Raw genomic sequence first — 18,485 nt, 5'->3', positions numbered from 1 at the left:
CCCCTGCACTCATAGAAGGACTAAGTATAATCTAGACCAGTGGTTCCCAGACTTGTTCCGACATTTGTGCAGGGAAAGCCCCTGGCGGGCCGGGCCGGTTTGTTTACCTGCTGTGTCCGCAGGTTCGGCTGATCGCCGCTCCCAGTGGCTGCGGTTCGCTGCTCTAGGCCAATGGGAGCTGCTGGAAGCAGCGGCCAATACGTTCCTCGGCCCGTGCCACTTCCCTCAGCTCCCATTGGCCTAGAGCAGCGAACCGCGGTCACTGGGAGCGGCAATCAGCCGAACCTGCGGACGGGGCAGGTAAACAAACCAGCCTGGCCCGCCAGGGCTTTCCCTGCACAAGCGGTGGAACAAGTTTGGGAACCGCTGATCTAGACCATCCCTGACAGGTGTTTGTCCAACCTGCTCTTAAAAATCCCCAATGATGGAGATTCCACCACCTCCCTAGGCAATTTATTCCAGTGCTTAACCACTCTGACAGTTAGGAAGTTTTTCCTAATGTCCAGCCTAAACCGCCCTTGCTGCAATTTAAGCCCATTGCTTCTTGTCCTATCCTCAGAGGTTAAGAGCAACAATTTTTCTCCCTCCTCCTTGTGACAACCTTTTATGTACTTGATATATATTTATGTATTTATGAATTATGAGCATGTACACCCCATTAGGCATAAGAGAAGAAAAAGTAGAGGGAAACAGCAGCAAATATACTTCCCAGCTTCTTGGGAGGACTGTGCTTCCTGCAATAATCAGTAACAAACTGGCTACTTTAGCGCTGCAGTTGTTCATCTGCTCCAAATTTAAAGAATCTGCTACCAGCAGAGCATACTGGGACAGACTTTTCAGAAGCCAGGCCCAGACTAAGGACCTCAGTTCTAAACAATCCATCAAATAGAAAGATTAGAAGGCATGAAGGTACACCATCTTAAAAGTCAGGGATCTGAGTGGAACAATAAGATTTTCCTGAGGGGGAGCCTACTGTGTTTGAAGTAGTTATGACGTGTTTTCCTGTGGTATGAAGTGTTTCTACACTGAATAATAAAATGGTTTTTGAACATCAACCACTCCTTATACTTCAAATTTACGACCTCCCTAGTAAATGTATGTACACACACACACACACACACACACGCACGCACGCACACAGAAACTTTAAGATGAAAATCGGCTCTTGGACTGGGATCTCAATTCAGATTAGTTAACACTTCTATCCACCAGGCTAAAAATTATAAGGGAGGCTGCTTCTTCTGGCCATTTTGGGATAGCACCTAAGTCCGCCAAAAAAATTATTTTGGCCAAAACTATTCAGGAAATTCATAGGGCATATAATCTAAGTAAGAGGGGGAGGAGAGGAAGATCCCTGCAAATGAGAGGGTGAAGTGACAGGAGTGGGAGTAAAGGGCAATAATGAGACTAGGTGTGGAGGATCAGTCTCCAGGCTGGGAAGAAGGTGTCAGGTTTTCCGACCTGGCCCATTCCAGCCTCCACAGGTCCAACTCCCTGGCTTAATCCTGGGCCCCTGGGCAGACACTCCAGCCTTTCTGGGTCCCACAGCCACTTCGCCTCCATACTGACCGCCCAGATGGGCACAAATTTATACAGGCAGAGCCCCCGCAATATTTCCATTGTGGGAATGCTATCCCACCCCCAACTCCCCGGTTGTGCTGCCCCAATCTAAGTATAAGACAAGAGACTATAGATAGATGAAGACAGATGGGGGAGTACAAGGAACCAATGAGTATGCACATGAGTATTTGCACCATTAGGGTCTTCATTGCTAATTTTTATTTGAGCAAAATGTTTAGTCTCTAATTCTGTCCAGATAGGCAGATCTGAACACAAGAACAGCCTTGCTGATTTTGTTTGCACTTGGTGCAGAGCCCCGCCCACCACAGTCTCAGCGCAGTATAAGAGCCTTAGTTTGTTCTGGTGTTCCTTTCTGCATATTTGCTACAGAACCTATTGAAATGATGGGCATTTTGTATGCGAGTTTCCAGTGATGATAGCTGTACAAAGACACACAAAAAGTACCTGTTATTGTTAAAGCAATACCCCTAGCTCCCCCAAAATGTAGTTTTGTGCATATTGTGTAGTAAGTTCAATTCATGGGCTTTAAACCGGCAGTTTCTCATACTTAAGAGGATTGCTCACCATTCCCGAACCCCATTGACTTCAAAGGGGTCCTGTGCAGGGGGAGCAGTCCAACCTCACGCGCGGAATGGAAAGACTGGAGCCTTGACTTGATCACTCCTGTGAATCTCACTTTGTGTTAAAGCTATTTAACAAACCTAGCTCATGCTTTTAAATATTAACACGATTGCTATTCTGGTGTGGAACTGAACATTATGGCATGAATAAATGATTAATTAAAAGTTTGCCACTTCAATAAGATAGCACCAATTACATACACCTTTGTGACTCAGCACAATACTAGACCCTAACCTGGTAGAAACTGAGTTCAAGTATTTATTGCTGTTTATTGCCTCGCATGTCATTTAAAAAGAGCTACCAAGAGAATAGCATTTACAGAGGGCTTAAAAGTTTGACTTGGATGAACTGAGAATTTCTTTATTTTAAAACCCAGCAATAGTGACTTTGAGAAATTTAATTTTGGCGATTTCAAGATGATGACAGCAAACTCAACCACAAATATTTTGTACTGTTCTGCAAATGCCACCATTTGCAATGGCACTTCGTGTGTTACACCTGATGACAATTTTAACCAAATTTTGAATGTAGTTTTAAGTACTGTCCTAACAATCTTGTTGGCATTGGTGATGTTCTCCATGGGCTGCAATGTGAACATAAAAAAATTTTGGGGACATATAAAAAGGCCATGGGGCATATGTGTGGGCTTCCTCTGTCAGTTTGGAATTATGCCTTTGACAGGCTTTGTGCTGTCACTCATCTTTAATGTGCTTCCTGTTCAAGCTATTGCTGTGCTGATCATGGGATGCTGTCCAGGTGGAACATCTTCCAACATTCTAGCATATTGGTTAGATGGGGACATGGACCTAAGGTAAGAAATTCACTTCTCTAAAGGAATTACTTTCTTTTTTAAAAATTACCCATTAATCTCTTTGGAGCAGAAGGGAAGGATGCGTCAGTGGTTAGTGCAGTAGCCTAGGATTTGGGATACCCAGGTTAAGTTTTCTTTTCTGGCAGATTTTCTGTGTGACCTTGAGCAAATCACTTAGCTTCTCTGAATCTCAGGTCCTCATCTGAAAAACTAGGGTAATAATACTTCCCTACCTGACAGGGGTGTTGTGAGGATAAATACCTTTACAATTGTGAAATACTTTGAGATCTACTGATGAAAAGTGTGGTATAAGAGTGAAGTATTATTCCTTACTACACTACATATCTGTTCCGTTCTATGCACAATGGGGCTCAGACCTGGTTTAGGCTTCTAGGCACTACTGCAATATAGATTTCATAACAATTAACTTTATAAACAGAGGTCTATAATCAATTGTTGTTCTAATGTCTTGTTAAAGAAATCACCAGTGGAAAAATACTTATCCACCTATGTGTTCTTCACAATGGCTAGACTTGCAAAGTTTTTATCCAGGATCCAAACTAATTTGTAACAATTCTGTATGCATCTAGCACACATGCAAAGTTTTCAAAGAGTGTTTTGTAGTATATAAGCCATAGCCTACTTACTGGTTGCAATCAAAACACTTCTTTGTGAGTGTGATGATCTCAGTGGCAGGGAAACTTGGCTGCAACTTCAAGATGCTGTAAAGTCAGAAATTGTGATATGTCAGGCAGCTGGCATATTTGCGGACATCAAATATGTACTCAAGGTGAACGCTGCTCTTGATGCAAATCCCAAGACAACTATTTTCCCCATCATTTAGCTTTAACAGCCTCTAAAAAAGAGCAATATTTTTAAAGAAACTGATTACCTTGTTCTAAAATAAACAGAAAAGTTTCTCTGCTTCCCACAGAGTAACATAAATTACAGCATGTCTCTACTTCATCATATGCCAGTCTGAACGAGCAATGGAAAAACTAATAGAAGTAAGAAAGATGGGGAGCTAAGGTGCATAGATGAAGAATTTTAATATTTGTGGTTTTAATAAGGCATTTTACCACACTGCAAACAGTGAATTTCTTTGTAACTTACAGGTCTTAATGTAATATGTGGTTTTTAATACAGTATGTAATCAACTGTGCTAATCACCAGTTTTCTTGCTTTGGAGAGAAGACCTAGAAATATTATAAAAAACACTTTATTTCAGTAAAGCACTGATCAGGCAAAACCACAAAGGGAAGGAAATTCAGCAAAAAAGGCTGAAATTCTGTTTTGGTCTCAACCCATTTTATCTGAGTAGAACAGTGTATGTAGGGCCAAATCTTGCTTTCACTGACATCAGTGTAAATTCAGAAAAACTCCATTGAGTCACAGGCATTAATCTGGATTGACACTAATGTAAATAAGCACAGGATTTGGCCTTTAATTCGAGAGAGGACATTTCTATGACCCTTGCAAAGGGAAAGATAAATGCCTACAAAGGGAATATTCTTCAGGTAGAGACTTTAACCCTGAGACTTCAATGGGCTTTCGATCAGGTCTTTAGGGTATACCTTTACTGAAAGAAAGAAAGAAAGAAAGAAAGAAAGAAAGAAAGAAAGAAAGAAAGAAAGAAAGAATAACCCCACAACAGTGGCATTGAGTCTACAATCAAATTTTTAGCCCCATGAGCCCGAGTCCACTGACCCAGGCCAGCTTTGATTGCAGTGTAGACATACCCACAGTGACCATTACTTCAGGCCCTGAGGATGAGGATTGTGTAAAGTAGGGAACAATGTAAGAATCCTCATGCTTGGTAGAAGAATGACCACATGAAGGAAAATATTGCAGCCAGCCTGCATTGCAAAAACCCTGCATGTCATACCACAAGTGGCTAGCCTTTAAATAGATGATATTTTATTTGTTTACACAACAGACCACCCCAAGTGTGAAAGGGCCATTGCATGCTAAGTCTTACTTCAGGGTGTAAGGTGATCACCAACTGGGGACAGAAATAAATTTCTGTTCATGACATACTCCGAGTGAGTTTATACCTTCCTCAGAAGATCAGCCTTATTATAGATTTATGATTATTTAGTTGTATTCCCATAATGCTTAGGAGCCCCAGCCATGGATCAGGGCCCCACTATTCTAGGTATTGTACAAACACAGAACAAAAAGATGGTCCCAACTCCAAAGAGCTAACAATCTAAGTATAAGACAAGAGACAACAGATGAAGAGAGACAAGGGTGTACAAAGCAACCATGAAACAATGTTGGTCAGCACAATAGAAAGTAGTCAACATACCATTGAACACTCAGCGACCTGTCAAGGGTTTTTTTTGGCATCATGAAAAAGGAGAATTTTAAGGGGGGCTTTGACAGGGGATAATGAGGTAGCTTTGTGGATGTTAACGGAGAGCACTTCCCAAGCATGATGGAAAAGGCATGACAGTGCTTGTTTTAAAATGAGCAATGAAGACTGGCATCATGGGTCGATCAGAGGCCAGAGTGAATGTGAGATACATAGAAGGGAGATAGGCTGCGAAGCATCTTGAAAGTGAAGACAAGTAGCTTATGTTTGATGTGGATGGATGCAAAGAGAGGTGTACCATGGTCAAAGCTACAGGCTAGGAAAATAATGTTTGCAGCAGCATTTCAAATGGACATGAGCAGGGCAAGATTGCATTTGTCAAGACCAGAGAGAAGGATGTTGCAGGAATTGATACATGAGATGAAAGTCTAGATGAGAGTTTTAGCAGCCTGGATGGGTAAGAAAGGCCATATCTTAGAGAAGCAATGAAGAAAGAATCTGCAAGATTTAGACATAGACTGAATGAGAGAACCTTAAGAGAGTGCAAAGATGATGCAGAGGTTACAGGCCTGAATGACAGACAGGATAGTGACATTATCTGCAGTGATTGAGAAAGGAGCTGATGGGAGGATTTGAAGGGGAAGATGAAGAGCTCAGTTTTAGCCATTTTTATCTTGAGATGATGTCTAGAAATCCACAAGATGTTGTAAAAGAGATGTTCCACAATAGCAGTTTGGACAGCACAAGACAGATCTGGGGTAGAGATGTGAGTTGTCAGCATAAAGATATTAGGTGAATTTGTGTTTGCGGATGAGATTATTCAGAGCCAGTGTGCAGAGGGAGAAGAGAAGACGACCAAGGACAGAGCCCTGTGGACCCCCAAAGAAAGCTGGAGAGAGGATGAGGTGGATCCTCCGAAAGACATGCCAAAGGAATGATTAAAGAGAGAGGAGAACCAGGAGAAGACAGTCACAGAAACCAAAGAAGGGCAAGATTTCAAAAAGAGCAAGGCTGACTGCATCAAAAGCAGCTGACACAGCTAGGAATGAGGCTGGAATACTTGTTCTGAGCTTTAGTTAGGAAAAGGATATTAGAGACTTCTGTGAGAATAGTTTCAGTTGAGTGCAAGGGGCAGAAGCTGGACTGGGGAGGGTTGAAGAAGGAAGTGGAGGAGAACAACTCCAAACAATGATCACAAACAGTTTCAATGAGTTTAAGAGGAAGAGTGAGATGAGGTGGTAGTTGGAGGGGCATGGGTGGGTTTTTTAAGATGGGAAAGCTGTAAACATGCTTGTATTGTGAGGCGAAAGAACCAGAGAAAAGAGAGGGTAGGGAGAAAGGCAAAGCAGGGGGTGAGAATGGGCATGTGGGAGGTCAGGAAATGAGCCAGTGACCTCATCCTCTCAATCTATATAGAGAGAATCCCCTCTTGTTGCAGACATCCCTCCTCTTCTATTAGGGAAAGGGGTTGGAAGCAGAGAAGGGACAGACTTTGAGGAAGAGTGGGTGGCCAAAGGAGAGATAAACTCATAACATCCCCTGTAACAAAGCCCAAGGCCCAAGTCCATCTTTTACATGGAGCCCTCCAACTGGAGCCTCTCGGCAGCTATAGCCAAGGGGCTAATGTGAAGGGCCAGAGTCAATGTGAAAGCAGAGGGCTTCCACTTGGATGGCCCTGACCTCTCAAGGGTCCCCCAGGTTTGGAGGAAGGTCCCATGGTCTATTCTGTTGGCACAGTCAGGGACAGATTCAGATTTCTGTCCTAGAGTTGTCTTCCATGGGGTTACCACAGGAGAGGGAATTTAGGGCCAGGCCTTTATCTACATTGCGCATATGCCTGAGATTCTCTTTCTTACCCACCTACCTTTCCCCCCTACATCTTCACCCAAATGATAGGCTTTGTCAAAGAGGTGTGACTATCAACCCTCCCCACACTGCAGTGTTGATTAACCAAATAACGGAATGTCTTAAACAGAAAGAACAACTTCTAAAGCATTCACATTTAAAAACAGAAAGATCCATGAACAAATAAGGAAGCAATAAGTCTCATGCAAAGCTTCACTATTCAACTGCACTGCTTTTCACTGAGCCCATCCCTCCATCCTTTGGCCTCAGTCCTGCAATATGGTGAACATAGAGAGACCCCTGATACCTCTGTGGAGCCCCAATAACTTCAGTGGGGTCCCCCCGAGGACACAGGGGTCAACCCTTACACATCAAGTTGCAGGAACATGGCCTTTGTTTGCACATTGGATATTTAGGGCCTGATCCAAAGCCCACTGAAGTCAAAGGGAGGCTTTAGATCAAGCCCCCAGATTATAAGCTTTTGAGGACAAAGACTTTAGATTGACTTCTGTCCTGCAAAGAACCCAAGGTACTATATACATAAATAAATAATATTCTGGAAATTCCTATGAATACCCCATGAAGACTATATTTTTAAACTTGTCTAAGTACCTTTTTACCAGAAGCAGTGTTGTGACAGTCTACCAAGTAACAAGATGGTGTGAATTTTAATAATTAAAGACAGTACACCACTATTAGCTGAGGTGTATCTCTCAGCTCCCACTGATTCTATGGGACATCCTTCTGATTTGCTTTCATATTTCTAGTATTTAAAGAAAGGAAATTATAAAACAATACTTTACATTAATATTAACCAGAAAAAACTGATTATTTAGAGTTGAGCCTACCCTTCGGGCTGACATTTTCCCCCTTAATTTCTCTCTTTGCACCTGGATACTGAAGGGGTCAAGTGACAGGATCTGAAATACCATATGTTATTAGATAGTATAGCCTATGATATAACTGGGTATATCACCTGGGCAGGCAGGCAGTGTGCTTCCATGGTGAAGGCACTGATGTTGATCTCAAAGAGTCCTTGGTTCTATTCCCAGTTCCATAGCCTGCAGTTTGACCTTGGGAAAAAAGCACTTCACTTCTCTTACACCCCATTTTGGTAAAATTGGACTAATACTACTTACCTCCTTTATAAAGAGATGTGGAAGCTACTGATGAACAGCTATATATTATTACTAATGGTAAACAAGCTGCAATAGTAGGGGTAAGGAGCCAAATCAAGGTTCCCCAGATAAAAATAAATGGACATATGGCTTATTCCACTTAGAAACTTACAAAGAACCAATTCAGGCACAGTGGTCCAGCAATTAAGAGCCAGTTTCTGTAGTACCTTACACCATGAGTAGTCTTATTGATTTTGTGAGTCTAATGTGACTAAAGATGGCAGATTCTGGACTGAAGATGGGAGTACATAAAGCTTATCAGGTCTCCCTGCTCCCATCACCTCCTCAGCAGATAATCTCCCAGTCAGTTAACCATACCCTTTAACTCTCCTCGGCTACATCTGCACTAGGGATAGGGGTCTAGTTCCTACCTTGCACTTGCTTGAGGAGAGCCAGCACAAATATAAATAACAGTGTAGCTGCAGCAGCACCCGAATTTAGCCACGCCACGTACGTACCCGCAGGGTTCAGGCAGGTTTGTATTCAGCACAGCTAAAGCATGCCACCACTGCCTGTACTCCTGCAGCTACGCTACGATTTATACTCAGACTGTCTCGCTGAGAGCTAGCACGAGTGTGCATACATGAGCTGGGAATCATACCTCCTAGCTCATAGTGTAGCTGTAGCCCTAGGCATAACAGAATAGTTTAAGGGGAAGATTCCATCTTAACTTGAAATAGTTCACATTTTTTTCAGTATAATCTGGCACTCTAACATTTCTTCAATTTAGTTTTCTTGTGAATTAATGTGCAGGATAAATTGACTGCAGCCAGTAGCATTTCTTTCACCATTTTTCATAAACTATTAAATTGTAATAAGAAAATGGGGGAGACTGTTGGAGAGCATGAAATGAACTATAACTTTTGCCAATTTCCTTGCAGTATCAGTATGACAACATGTTCAACACTGCTTGCATTGGGGATGATGCCACTTTGTCTCTTTGTCTATACCAAAATGTGGACAGACACCGAGTCCATCGTGATCCCCTATGACAGTATAGGTGAGTCAAATCAATGTTTTCTTTCTCTCTCTCATATCTTTCTCCTTTTGGAAGCAACTATCTTTGTACCAGCAGCCTACAGTATCCATTCTGACAGAGACTAGGACCTTACAGGACGGATCCCTACAGCCATTATAAAAATAGTATAGATATTTACTGTAGGGTATCAAATCTCTATATCCTTTGTGGAGATATTGTAAGGATATAGAAAAAACAGATATTGAGATTTTCCCTACCTTTGGATAAATATCTTTGCCATTTTTGTAATGCCTGTAGGGCATAGGCCTGCAAGGTCCTGGGTGCTGTGGCCCTGATCCAGCATTGCACTTAAGCACATGCTCAGATTTACGTTAGGTTGCAAATCTGAAACCTGAAACAGTTGACAGTGGGCACCATCAGCAGTGGAACTTAATTTGATTCAACACACGAAACCTCACCTGGCCAAAGAAAAAAGAATGACAGCTGAATACTAGTGGTGTAGTGAGGATTCAGCCCTTAATGCCCACTGGTGTAGGTTCCGGAATCTGTTCCCTACACACCAGTGTAGTCACCTCACATACTTACATTTTAGCTCCAAAGGAGAGTCATGTAAACCATTTGTGTTCTTAATATCAGCATTGGGAAAAATGCCCACAACACAAGAAGCTCTAATATGGTTGCTGCTATGGCACAGAAGAAACACCTTCAGGCAAAATGCACATTTAATACAAAATGCACGTAAACAAATGGTAAACCACACTAAAATGGCTGTATGCTTTTTTACCCTACTGAGTGTGTAACTACTAATACCTCACAAGTTTTCCAAAGATAGTACAATTCATACTCTTATGCTTTACATTACTCTGTGTGTGTGGATGTCCGTGGGTATAACCAGAAACTTACCTACAGAATCCTGCTATTTAAACATACTCTCACTGTTTGGTGTCTGTTTTCTTATCATGGCTGCTTTCTGTTAAATGTCTTTTGTTCTTATTTTCAGGTATTTCACTGGTAGCCCTTGTAATTCCTGTTTCATTTGGAATATTTGTTAATCACAAATGGCCCCAGAAAGCTAAAATTATACTTAAGGTAAGATATGAAACTTTCAAGTACTGATTTGAACCGTTGCTCATTGTCGGCCAGGTTATGGCTTCAATGGGACTTCTCAAACAATATGTTTCTACTCGCAAAAAATAAGAATATTAGTAACTAGCTTCATGATAGCAATGAAGTTCCCCATCTAGCAACATGTTGCTCGCATCCTGTACAAAATGTGTGTGTGTTGCATACACCATTATAAATCACCATTGTTCAGTGATTTCCCATGTGATTTGGTGTTAATTGAAATGGATTATGGACCCTATCCTACAAGGTTCTCATTGCTTTCTGAGAGATCCTGAGTACCCTCAACTCCCACTGATAATCATTAATTAGTATACATATTTTCTCATTAAAATAATCATTTTTGGTGAATAGTTATTCCCCTTAATATTTGTCATCCTTTCAGTTATATCAGCTCAATGTAATGTTTCTCTTTATGTCAAATTCATTTTCTTAACATATTCGTGTACTGTGCTGTATTTCAAAATCTACTCATAGCTTACTTGTAAACTTGGACACGGTACATATTTGGGCCCAAAAGACTTGACAATTGCATATTAAAACTGGTAGTTTTCTTTTAAAAAAAATAGCTTGGCAGCAATAATGGAAGTTTCAACTTTCAGACATGTTTACATCCTACACACAAACAGAAGGTGTGCAGTAAATAGTACACAGGCGCAGTTTGCTTTGTGTAGGCCAATGAAGGGTCAAGTAAAGGTCAAAAGTAAGATGAAGGAGACAAAGCTGACAAGGTTTGGTTCAAATTGGGGGAAGGGCACAACTAGAATTTACTAGAATTAAATTAAACCAGATTTGCACAGCCGGACACATTTCTCTTCCCTAGAATAATCTGGTTATTAGCTCATCCCAAACCAAAACAAGAACATTCACATCAACTCATTATTCTTGTAGGCTGGGCCAAAGACCATTCAAATCAGTCTTTCCATTGAATTCAATCAGAACTGGGTTAGCCCCATAGTCTCCATGGTTGAATAATTCACTCCACCTAAGTCCAGCTACATAACCCCAATCGTTCTCTGACAGTGTATGCTATCAAGACAGAATTTCTCCTCAGGAAAAGATTTAGCGTTTTCTCTGTCAAACTCAGAATGGGATATCCATACATCCCATCACAAGGACCCAAATTAAGTGCTCAGCACTACAAAAATAAGTAAAGAAAAAAAATGTTGTAAATACAAGTTGTCAAAAGACAATAATTCCTTTGGAGACTATTGCAGTAAGAATTTAAAGTGGTGTTAAAATTTCAACCCAAAGGATTTCCTGTTGTCCCCACTCATTGCTTTTATTGTTGTCTGCAGATCTTACAATTATATGTCCTAATACCTTGTTTCAGCATATCTTGCTGTAATGGGGTTCACAAACCCGATACTGAGCATAGCCAGAAAAAAGAACAGTCTTCCACACTTCCAGGAAGCCAGGCTAACCATACGCAGCACAGCTGCCAGAACTATCAATCATGGAGGCATGCACCCACAGCTGGGAAAACAAGCCCAGCTATAAAGGGAGCAGAATTGGGGGTGGGGGGAGACTGAAAGGCCTGGTATGGTAGAAGGGTAACAGCCTGACCCCAGGATGCTTCTAAGGGCAAGTCTACATTACATCAGCATAGTTGTGCCGCTGTAGCGCATCTGGTGAAGACATGCTATGCCAACAGGAGAGCTCTCCCATCAGCATAATTACTCCACCTCCAGAGGAGGTGGAAGCGATGTCAGCGGTAAAGTCTCCCGCCAACATAGTGTGGTGTAAACAGCACCTAAGTATATGTAATTTACGTTGCTGTGGGGAGGAGGTGTCTTTTTCACACCCCTGAGAGATGTAAGTTACATCGACTTAAGTGGTAGTGTAGACCAGCAGTAAGAAACTGACAGGGAGACAAAGAAAGACTGCAAGCGCTAGAGGTTAGGGCTGATTGACTCATTTTAGGTTAAGTTGATGGACTGGGCTAATTTGAAATGAATAGAGGCAGACCAGTTAGAAGAAAGTTGGGACCTCCAGAGAGGCTGCCCCTAGAGCAATGGATGCTTGGCTTTTTGAGTATTGTCAGCTAGCTTTCACGCTATCTAATGTGGCTGTTGTCAACCATTAATGTAACCACCCTTTCTTTTTAAATGTAAAACTTACTTCAGCGTGATTAAAAGAAAGATATGTTTGTGCGTGATTAAATCAGGGTTGGTTTATTTGATTTAGCCAAGGTTTATTTTAAAAAACAACCCTTTTTTCTCCCTTCAGGCTGGTTCCATTACTGGACTAATTCTTATACTGATCATAGCTGTGGTTGGAGGAATATTGTACAAGGGATCCTGGGCTATCAGCCCTCAACTGTGGGTCGTTGGAACCATATTTCCAGCTGCTGGCTACTCTCTAGGTTTTCTTCTGGCTCGCATCGCTGGTCAGTCTTGGCACAGGTAGAGATTGCTCTGTGATATAGCGTGTGTAATCTTATTTCAGCCATAAAAGAAAATTGGCCCATATGATGTTTTTATTTAGTGACTAAGCACTAACTCACTCTTAAGAGCTAGTTATGTTACGGAATCACAGCCCACACCTTTGTGTATACATCAAAGTGAAACTTTTGTTCTGAACACTTTTTGTTATGGTTTCTGGCTATTCTCTATTTCCACACAGCCTTCCTCAAAGTGGTTGGGAATACAGTAGAGTTCCCTAGGAAACCCAGATGTCTGTGCACCTGATGTTTTAGTGGAGGGTGTCTTCCCCCATTTGCAACTGCCCTTCTCCTTCACAATAGGTGTCTTATCACTGTGACTAGCTTTCAGCTGGAAGAGCGCTGTGTCACCCAAAGGTTGACAAATCAGGAGCCATCACTGCATATCAACCTCCTGCACACATGCATATACATATTCACACTGCCTTCACTGTAGCTCCTCTGTCAGCAGATAAAATGGCCCTGAGATTCTAAATTAGCTCTCCTGGTTCACAGGACATAGCCCAGTTACAGGATCCAGTAGTAAGCAATATAAAATAATAGAAATATAGAGCTGGAGGGGATTTTGAAAGGTCATCTAGTCCTCTCCCCCTGCACTGAGGCAGAACTAAGTATATCTAGACCATTCTTGGTGGGTGTTTGACCAACCTGGTCTTAAAAACCTCCAATGACAGGGATTCCACAACTTCCCTTGGAAGCCTAGTCCAGAGATTAATTATTCTTATAGTTAGAAAATTTCCTAATATCTAATCTAAGTCTCCCTTGCTGCAGATTAAGTTCATTACTTCTTGTCCTACCCTCTGTAGACATGGAGAACAATTGATCACCAACCTCTTTATAGCAGCCTTTAACATGTTTGAGGGGGGGGAATAATTCTTTTCTCGACACTAAACACATTTAGTTGTTTTTTTAAAAAACCTTTTCTCATGGGTCAGGTTTTCTAAACCATTTATCATTTTTGTTGCTCTTTCCAATTTGTCCACATCTTTCCTAAACTAGAACTCAGAACTGGACACCATACTCTCGCTGAGGCCTCAACAGTGCTCAGCAGAGTGGGACAATTACCTCGCATGAATGACTAGCCTTTTTCACCTTGTTGACCCATACTCAACTTGTGATCCACTATGCACATGCATACATAGGCTCACATCCTTTTCAGCAGTGCTACCACCTAGCCAGTTATTTCCCATTTTGTAGTTGTGCTTTTGATTTTTTTTTCTTCCTAAGTGTAATGCTTTGTACTTGTCTTAGCTGAATTTCATCTTGTTGCTGTCAGACCATTTCTCCAATTTGTCCAGGTAATTTTGAATTCTAATCCTGTCCTCTTAAGTGCTTGCAGCCTCTCCCAGCCTGGTGTCATCTGCAGATTTTACAAGCACACTCTCCACTGCATTATCCAAGTCATTAATGAAAATATTGACTACTGGACCCAGGACTGACCCCCCATCAGATCCCACTATATAAGTTCTCTCAATTTGATAGCAAATTATAACTATCCTTTGAATCTGGTCAACCAACCAGTTTTTCATTCACCCTGTTATAATTTCTTCCAAGCCACATTTCCGTAGATTGCTTATGAGAAAGTCATGTGGGACTGCCTCAAAAGCCTTATTAAACATCAAGATATTAAATCTACAGCTTCCCCCCACTCCACTAAGTCAGTAACCTTGTCAAAGAAGAAAATTAGGTTTGTTTGAAATGATTTGTTCTTGACAAATCCATGCTGGCTATTCCTTATAACCCTGTTATCCTCTAGGTTCTTACAAAGAAATTGTTTAATAATTTCTTTAGTATCTTTCAGGTATCAAACTTAGGCCAACTGGTCTATAATTACCTGCATCCTCTTTGTTCCCCTTTTTAAAGATAGGTACTATGTTTGTCCTTCTCCAGCCCTCTGAGAACTCATGGAAGACGGGTGAGGTCCCAAAGATCCTCGTTAATGGTTCTGAAATGGCTTCAGCTAGATCCTTAGGTACCTTAGGATGAATTTCATCAGGCCCTGTTGACTTGAATACATTTAACTTATTTAAATATTCTTTAACCTGTTCTTTCCCTATTTTAGCTTCCATTCTTTCCCCCTTGGTGTTAATATTAATTGTTTTAAACATCTGGACAGAATTAACCTTTTTAGTGAAGACTGAAGCAAACTAGGTATTAAACACCACAGCCTTCTTGATATCGTCAGTTATTAGCTTTTTCGCTGCTAAGTAGAGGATCTACACTTTCCTTCATCTTTCTCTTGCTCCTCATGTATTTATGCAACCTCTTCTTATTGCCTTTTATGTCCCTTACTAGGTGTAACTCATTTTGTGCCTTAGCTTTTCTGATTGTTTCTACATGCTTGTGCTATTATTTTGTATGCATCCTTCGACATTTATCCATGTTTCCACTTTTTGTATATTATACATATACTAGATAGTATGTAAATTCCCCTCATCCCACCCTTGTGGCTACGTTATACAGTCTTCCACTACTTTATCAATCTATGCTATGTCATTTGCAAACTTTGCAAATAAGTTTGATATGTCATATGCTGTGGGTCACTAACAACTTGATCCAAAGCCCATGAAATCCATAGACTCCCACTGACTTTAAGGGGCATACAATCATACCTTAAATTCACTGGACAATTTTCCAAGCACGAGCAATGATATATCACCACATGAAAGATGTTGAGAAGAAAATCCTGCATTACTACAGAGGTCTCTGTACATTTGTGAAATGGGTCCTTTCCAATGCTCCCATTTGATTGAGTTCTGTGACTGGATTAAGTAAACTAGATGGTTCTTTTCTGCCCAGATATCTCTGATTGTAGGTCTCTTATATTCATTTGTATTCTTTCAAAGTACATTGGAACAATAGGATACTATTTTAAATTTTTCTTTTTATCGTTCCCTTTAGATGTCGTACAGTAGCTCTGGAAACAGGCATGCAGAACACTCAACTGTGTACAACTATAGTGCAGCTGTCCTTCAAGCCTGAACAGCTTGCACTGATGTTTACTTTTCCACTCATCTACAGTATTTTCCAGATAGTGTTTGCTTTAATGTTTGTAGGAGGTAAGCCACAGATATCTTCTACTATATTAATAGCTTTATTAATTATTATTTATTCCTGGGTGCCCAGAGATAATGAGACCATTTGGAATACAAAAATACAATATTAAATGATAATCCAAATAATGTGTCCCCATTGTGCTAGGCACTGTACAAAAGATAGGAGACATGAGCTTCAATTCTGCATTCTGGCTGGGCCCTTTACTCCAGCATAAAGGGGCTCTAAACATCTAGAACTGGCCATCTGGGAATGCCCCCAATTCAGGAGCATCCCCTGGAAGGCACGCCAAGGGTATGACCAGGGTAGGAAGGAGGTGCACTAGCACAGAGCAGATGTGACTGGACCTAGTGCACTCCAACTATTCTGAGCAGTTGCAACAGCCCATACAGGACCAGGACAGCAGAAACTATAGCTGCCCCTGCTGCTTCTCTTTTCTACTTCCTGTATGAAAGATGTTTTAGTGGATAGGGAGCTGAACTGGGACTGCATTCAGTTTCTGGCTTGGCCACAGACTTCGTGTGACCTTAGGCAAGTCACTCTGTGCCTCAGTTCCCCATCTGTGAAATGGGAATAATACTTCAGAGGGCTATTGTAAGAGTAAAATCCATTAGTGAATGTGAGGTACACAGATACTGTGATAACATAGATATGCTGGAATTGTAGCTAAAGTAAAAGCCTCATCCCTCTTCCTATCTTTTTACACCACATAAATGGGCCAGAGCAGTGGGGGCTTAAAAAGGGGAGACAGTGTGACCTCATGGATAGAGCACTAACTGGGAAGTCAGGAGCCCTAGGTTCTAGTCCTCAGTCTGTCAGTGGTCAGCTGCTTTTAAGTCTATTCACAGCTATGTGCCTGGATTTCCCCATCTGTAAAATGGGGATAATTTATACTGCTCTCCTTTTAAAGCAGCTTGAGAGCTAATGATGTTATAAACTAGCCAGATGGCGGTGGTGTTATTATAAGTTCCAGTTCTGTCCAGGGGAAAGATACCTCCAACCCAAACATTATGAAAGACAGCCATAAGGCTGCCTCCTCAATAACTCCTCACAAACTTTCGTGTAGGGGGCATGAGCACAGCATGCAGCACTGCAGAGATTCCAGGCCAAGCTGTAGCCTACAAGCCAGCCTAGGGAATCTGCCATAAATTAGGCTGCCAGGCCCCTTCAAATTTTGAGAACGACCTAGGATTGGAAGGTCAAAAAGGTGACAATGACACCTTAGCCACTGTCCCCATCCACTGCAAGTTCTGTTTTGTACGTCTAAAAAGACACAAAATCTCACACACATCCACCCTCCCCGGAATCCAAGAGGTACAAATGTGTCACTTAACTATTCTTCCCCCACTCCCTCAGCTCCTGTACCACGTACAGTCAGAACTGAGAATTGGTGCCAGGGGCATTGTTCTAAATTAAACAATACAATTAAAGCCTATAATCCACTGGATGATCAGAAGACAGTCAAATTCCCAATGCAGTACAAATATTTATCTTTATTTCAAATATGTTTTTTTCCAGGATGGGTTACTGTTGACAGACTTCTGTTTAAAAAGCTATGTTAAACATTAAACAGTAGATGTTATTAATATTAGGAAGGTAAAAGCCCTACAGCACCATCTTACTACAGTAGCTTCTGTAGTTTATTATAATTTCTGCCTTTATTGTAACACATATATATTGATTCCTAGTCTACTACTTGCACAAAAGATTCTGTGCCTCACCAAAGACAGACTTCACAGAACCAGAAAGTGAAATTGAATCGATACCAGAAACATATGCCCAGATGAATGGAGGATTTACAGCAAATGAAAAAAGTACAAGAAACATAAACAACATTATCGTCTCCTGACATTGTGTAAAAGAGTTTCGCAATGATTGACTGGTGAAAGGTTTTTTTGTGGTTTTCTTTTTTAATTTTTGAATGAAGCTTGTACCACTAGGATGCAAATCTAGGTTTGACACTAATTTACTACAATATTTAGTGTTCCATAATTGTCCATTTGAGCAAGAAAAGAACAGAGTAAACCTAGAGGAAAGCTGATCAAAATTTCAGGCATAAGCGTTTGCATAAGCAATTTGTTGTTTTTAATCTGACAGATTTGCTGTTTATCACAATAGGCAGATCAGATCAGGACCCTCAAATTCCCAGTGTTCCTCCACGGACATAGGGATTAAAGTGAGTTTATTTCTCATGGTCTTGGTGCGGGGGCGGTAATGGAAACCACACAATTTCAAGCCATTGCTTACAAGAGGAATTGGTAATGAAAGGATTAATTTACACAAACTATTATTTTAATAAGTAAAAAATATCTCAATTTGTGCCTATATTCACTGCAGTAAAAATTTTCATGTCTTCAGTTTGGGTCACTTAGATATGAAGGTACCTGATAGGCTGGTGATATCAAGAATTTAAAGATTTATATTATCTAAACTATGGACGGTAATTGTGAATAAAAATGCACCTATTTATTCCTGAAAATTGGAGGCTACTGTTGAAAATCTCCCCCTGAATGCCTGAGTGATCCAAATTCAATTCC

The 18,485-nt window shown here is 41.1% G+C and overlaps 1 protein-coding gene across 1 annotated transcript; it reads left to right on the top strand.

Annotated features, from left to right (window-relative positions):
• Positions 1–2,618: 2,618 nt before the first annotated feature.
• Positions 2,619–17,797, top strand: SLC10A2 (solute carrier family 10 member 2). Its single transcript, XM_077807060.1, has 6 exons — positions 2,619–3,013; positions 9,232–9,350; positions 10,330–10,418; positions 12,681–12,856; positions 15,796–15,953; positions 17,637–17,797. The coding sequence occupies exons 1-6, from the start codon at positions 2,619–2,621 to the stop codon at positions 17,795–17,797; spliced, it is 1,098 nt and encodes a 365-aa protein (XP_077663186.1).
• The last annotated feature ends 688 nt before the right edge of the window (positions 17,798–18,485 follow it).

This window comes from Eretmochelys imbricata, chromosome 1 (genome assembly GCF_965152235.1).
Source record: "Eretmochelys imbricata isolate rEreImb1 chromosome 1, rEreImb1.hap1, whole genome shotgun sequence".
Lineage (NCBI taxonomy): Eukaryota > Metazoa > Chordata > Testudines > Cheloniidae > Eretmochelys > Eretmochelys imbricata.
This window is presented reverse-complemented; position numbering and strand designations above follow the sequence as displayed.

What these genes read in the sequence shown, in the direction of transcription:
- SLC10A2 (XM_077807060.1), top strand. Translation starts at nt 2,619, where the DNA reads ATGATGACAGCAAACTCAACCACAAATATTTTGTACTGTTCTGCAAAT. An exon ending in GATGGGGACATGGACCTAAG is followed by an intron (nt 3,014 to 9,231) that starts GTAAGAAATTCA and finishes ATTTCCTTGCAG; the next exon opens with TATCAGTATGACAACATGTT. An exon ending in TGCTTTAATGTTTGTAGGAG is followed by an intron (nt 15,954 to 17,636) that starts GTAAGCCACAGA and finishes ATTGATTCCTAG; the next exon opens with TCTACTACTTGCACAAAAGA.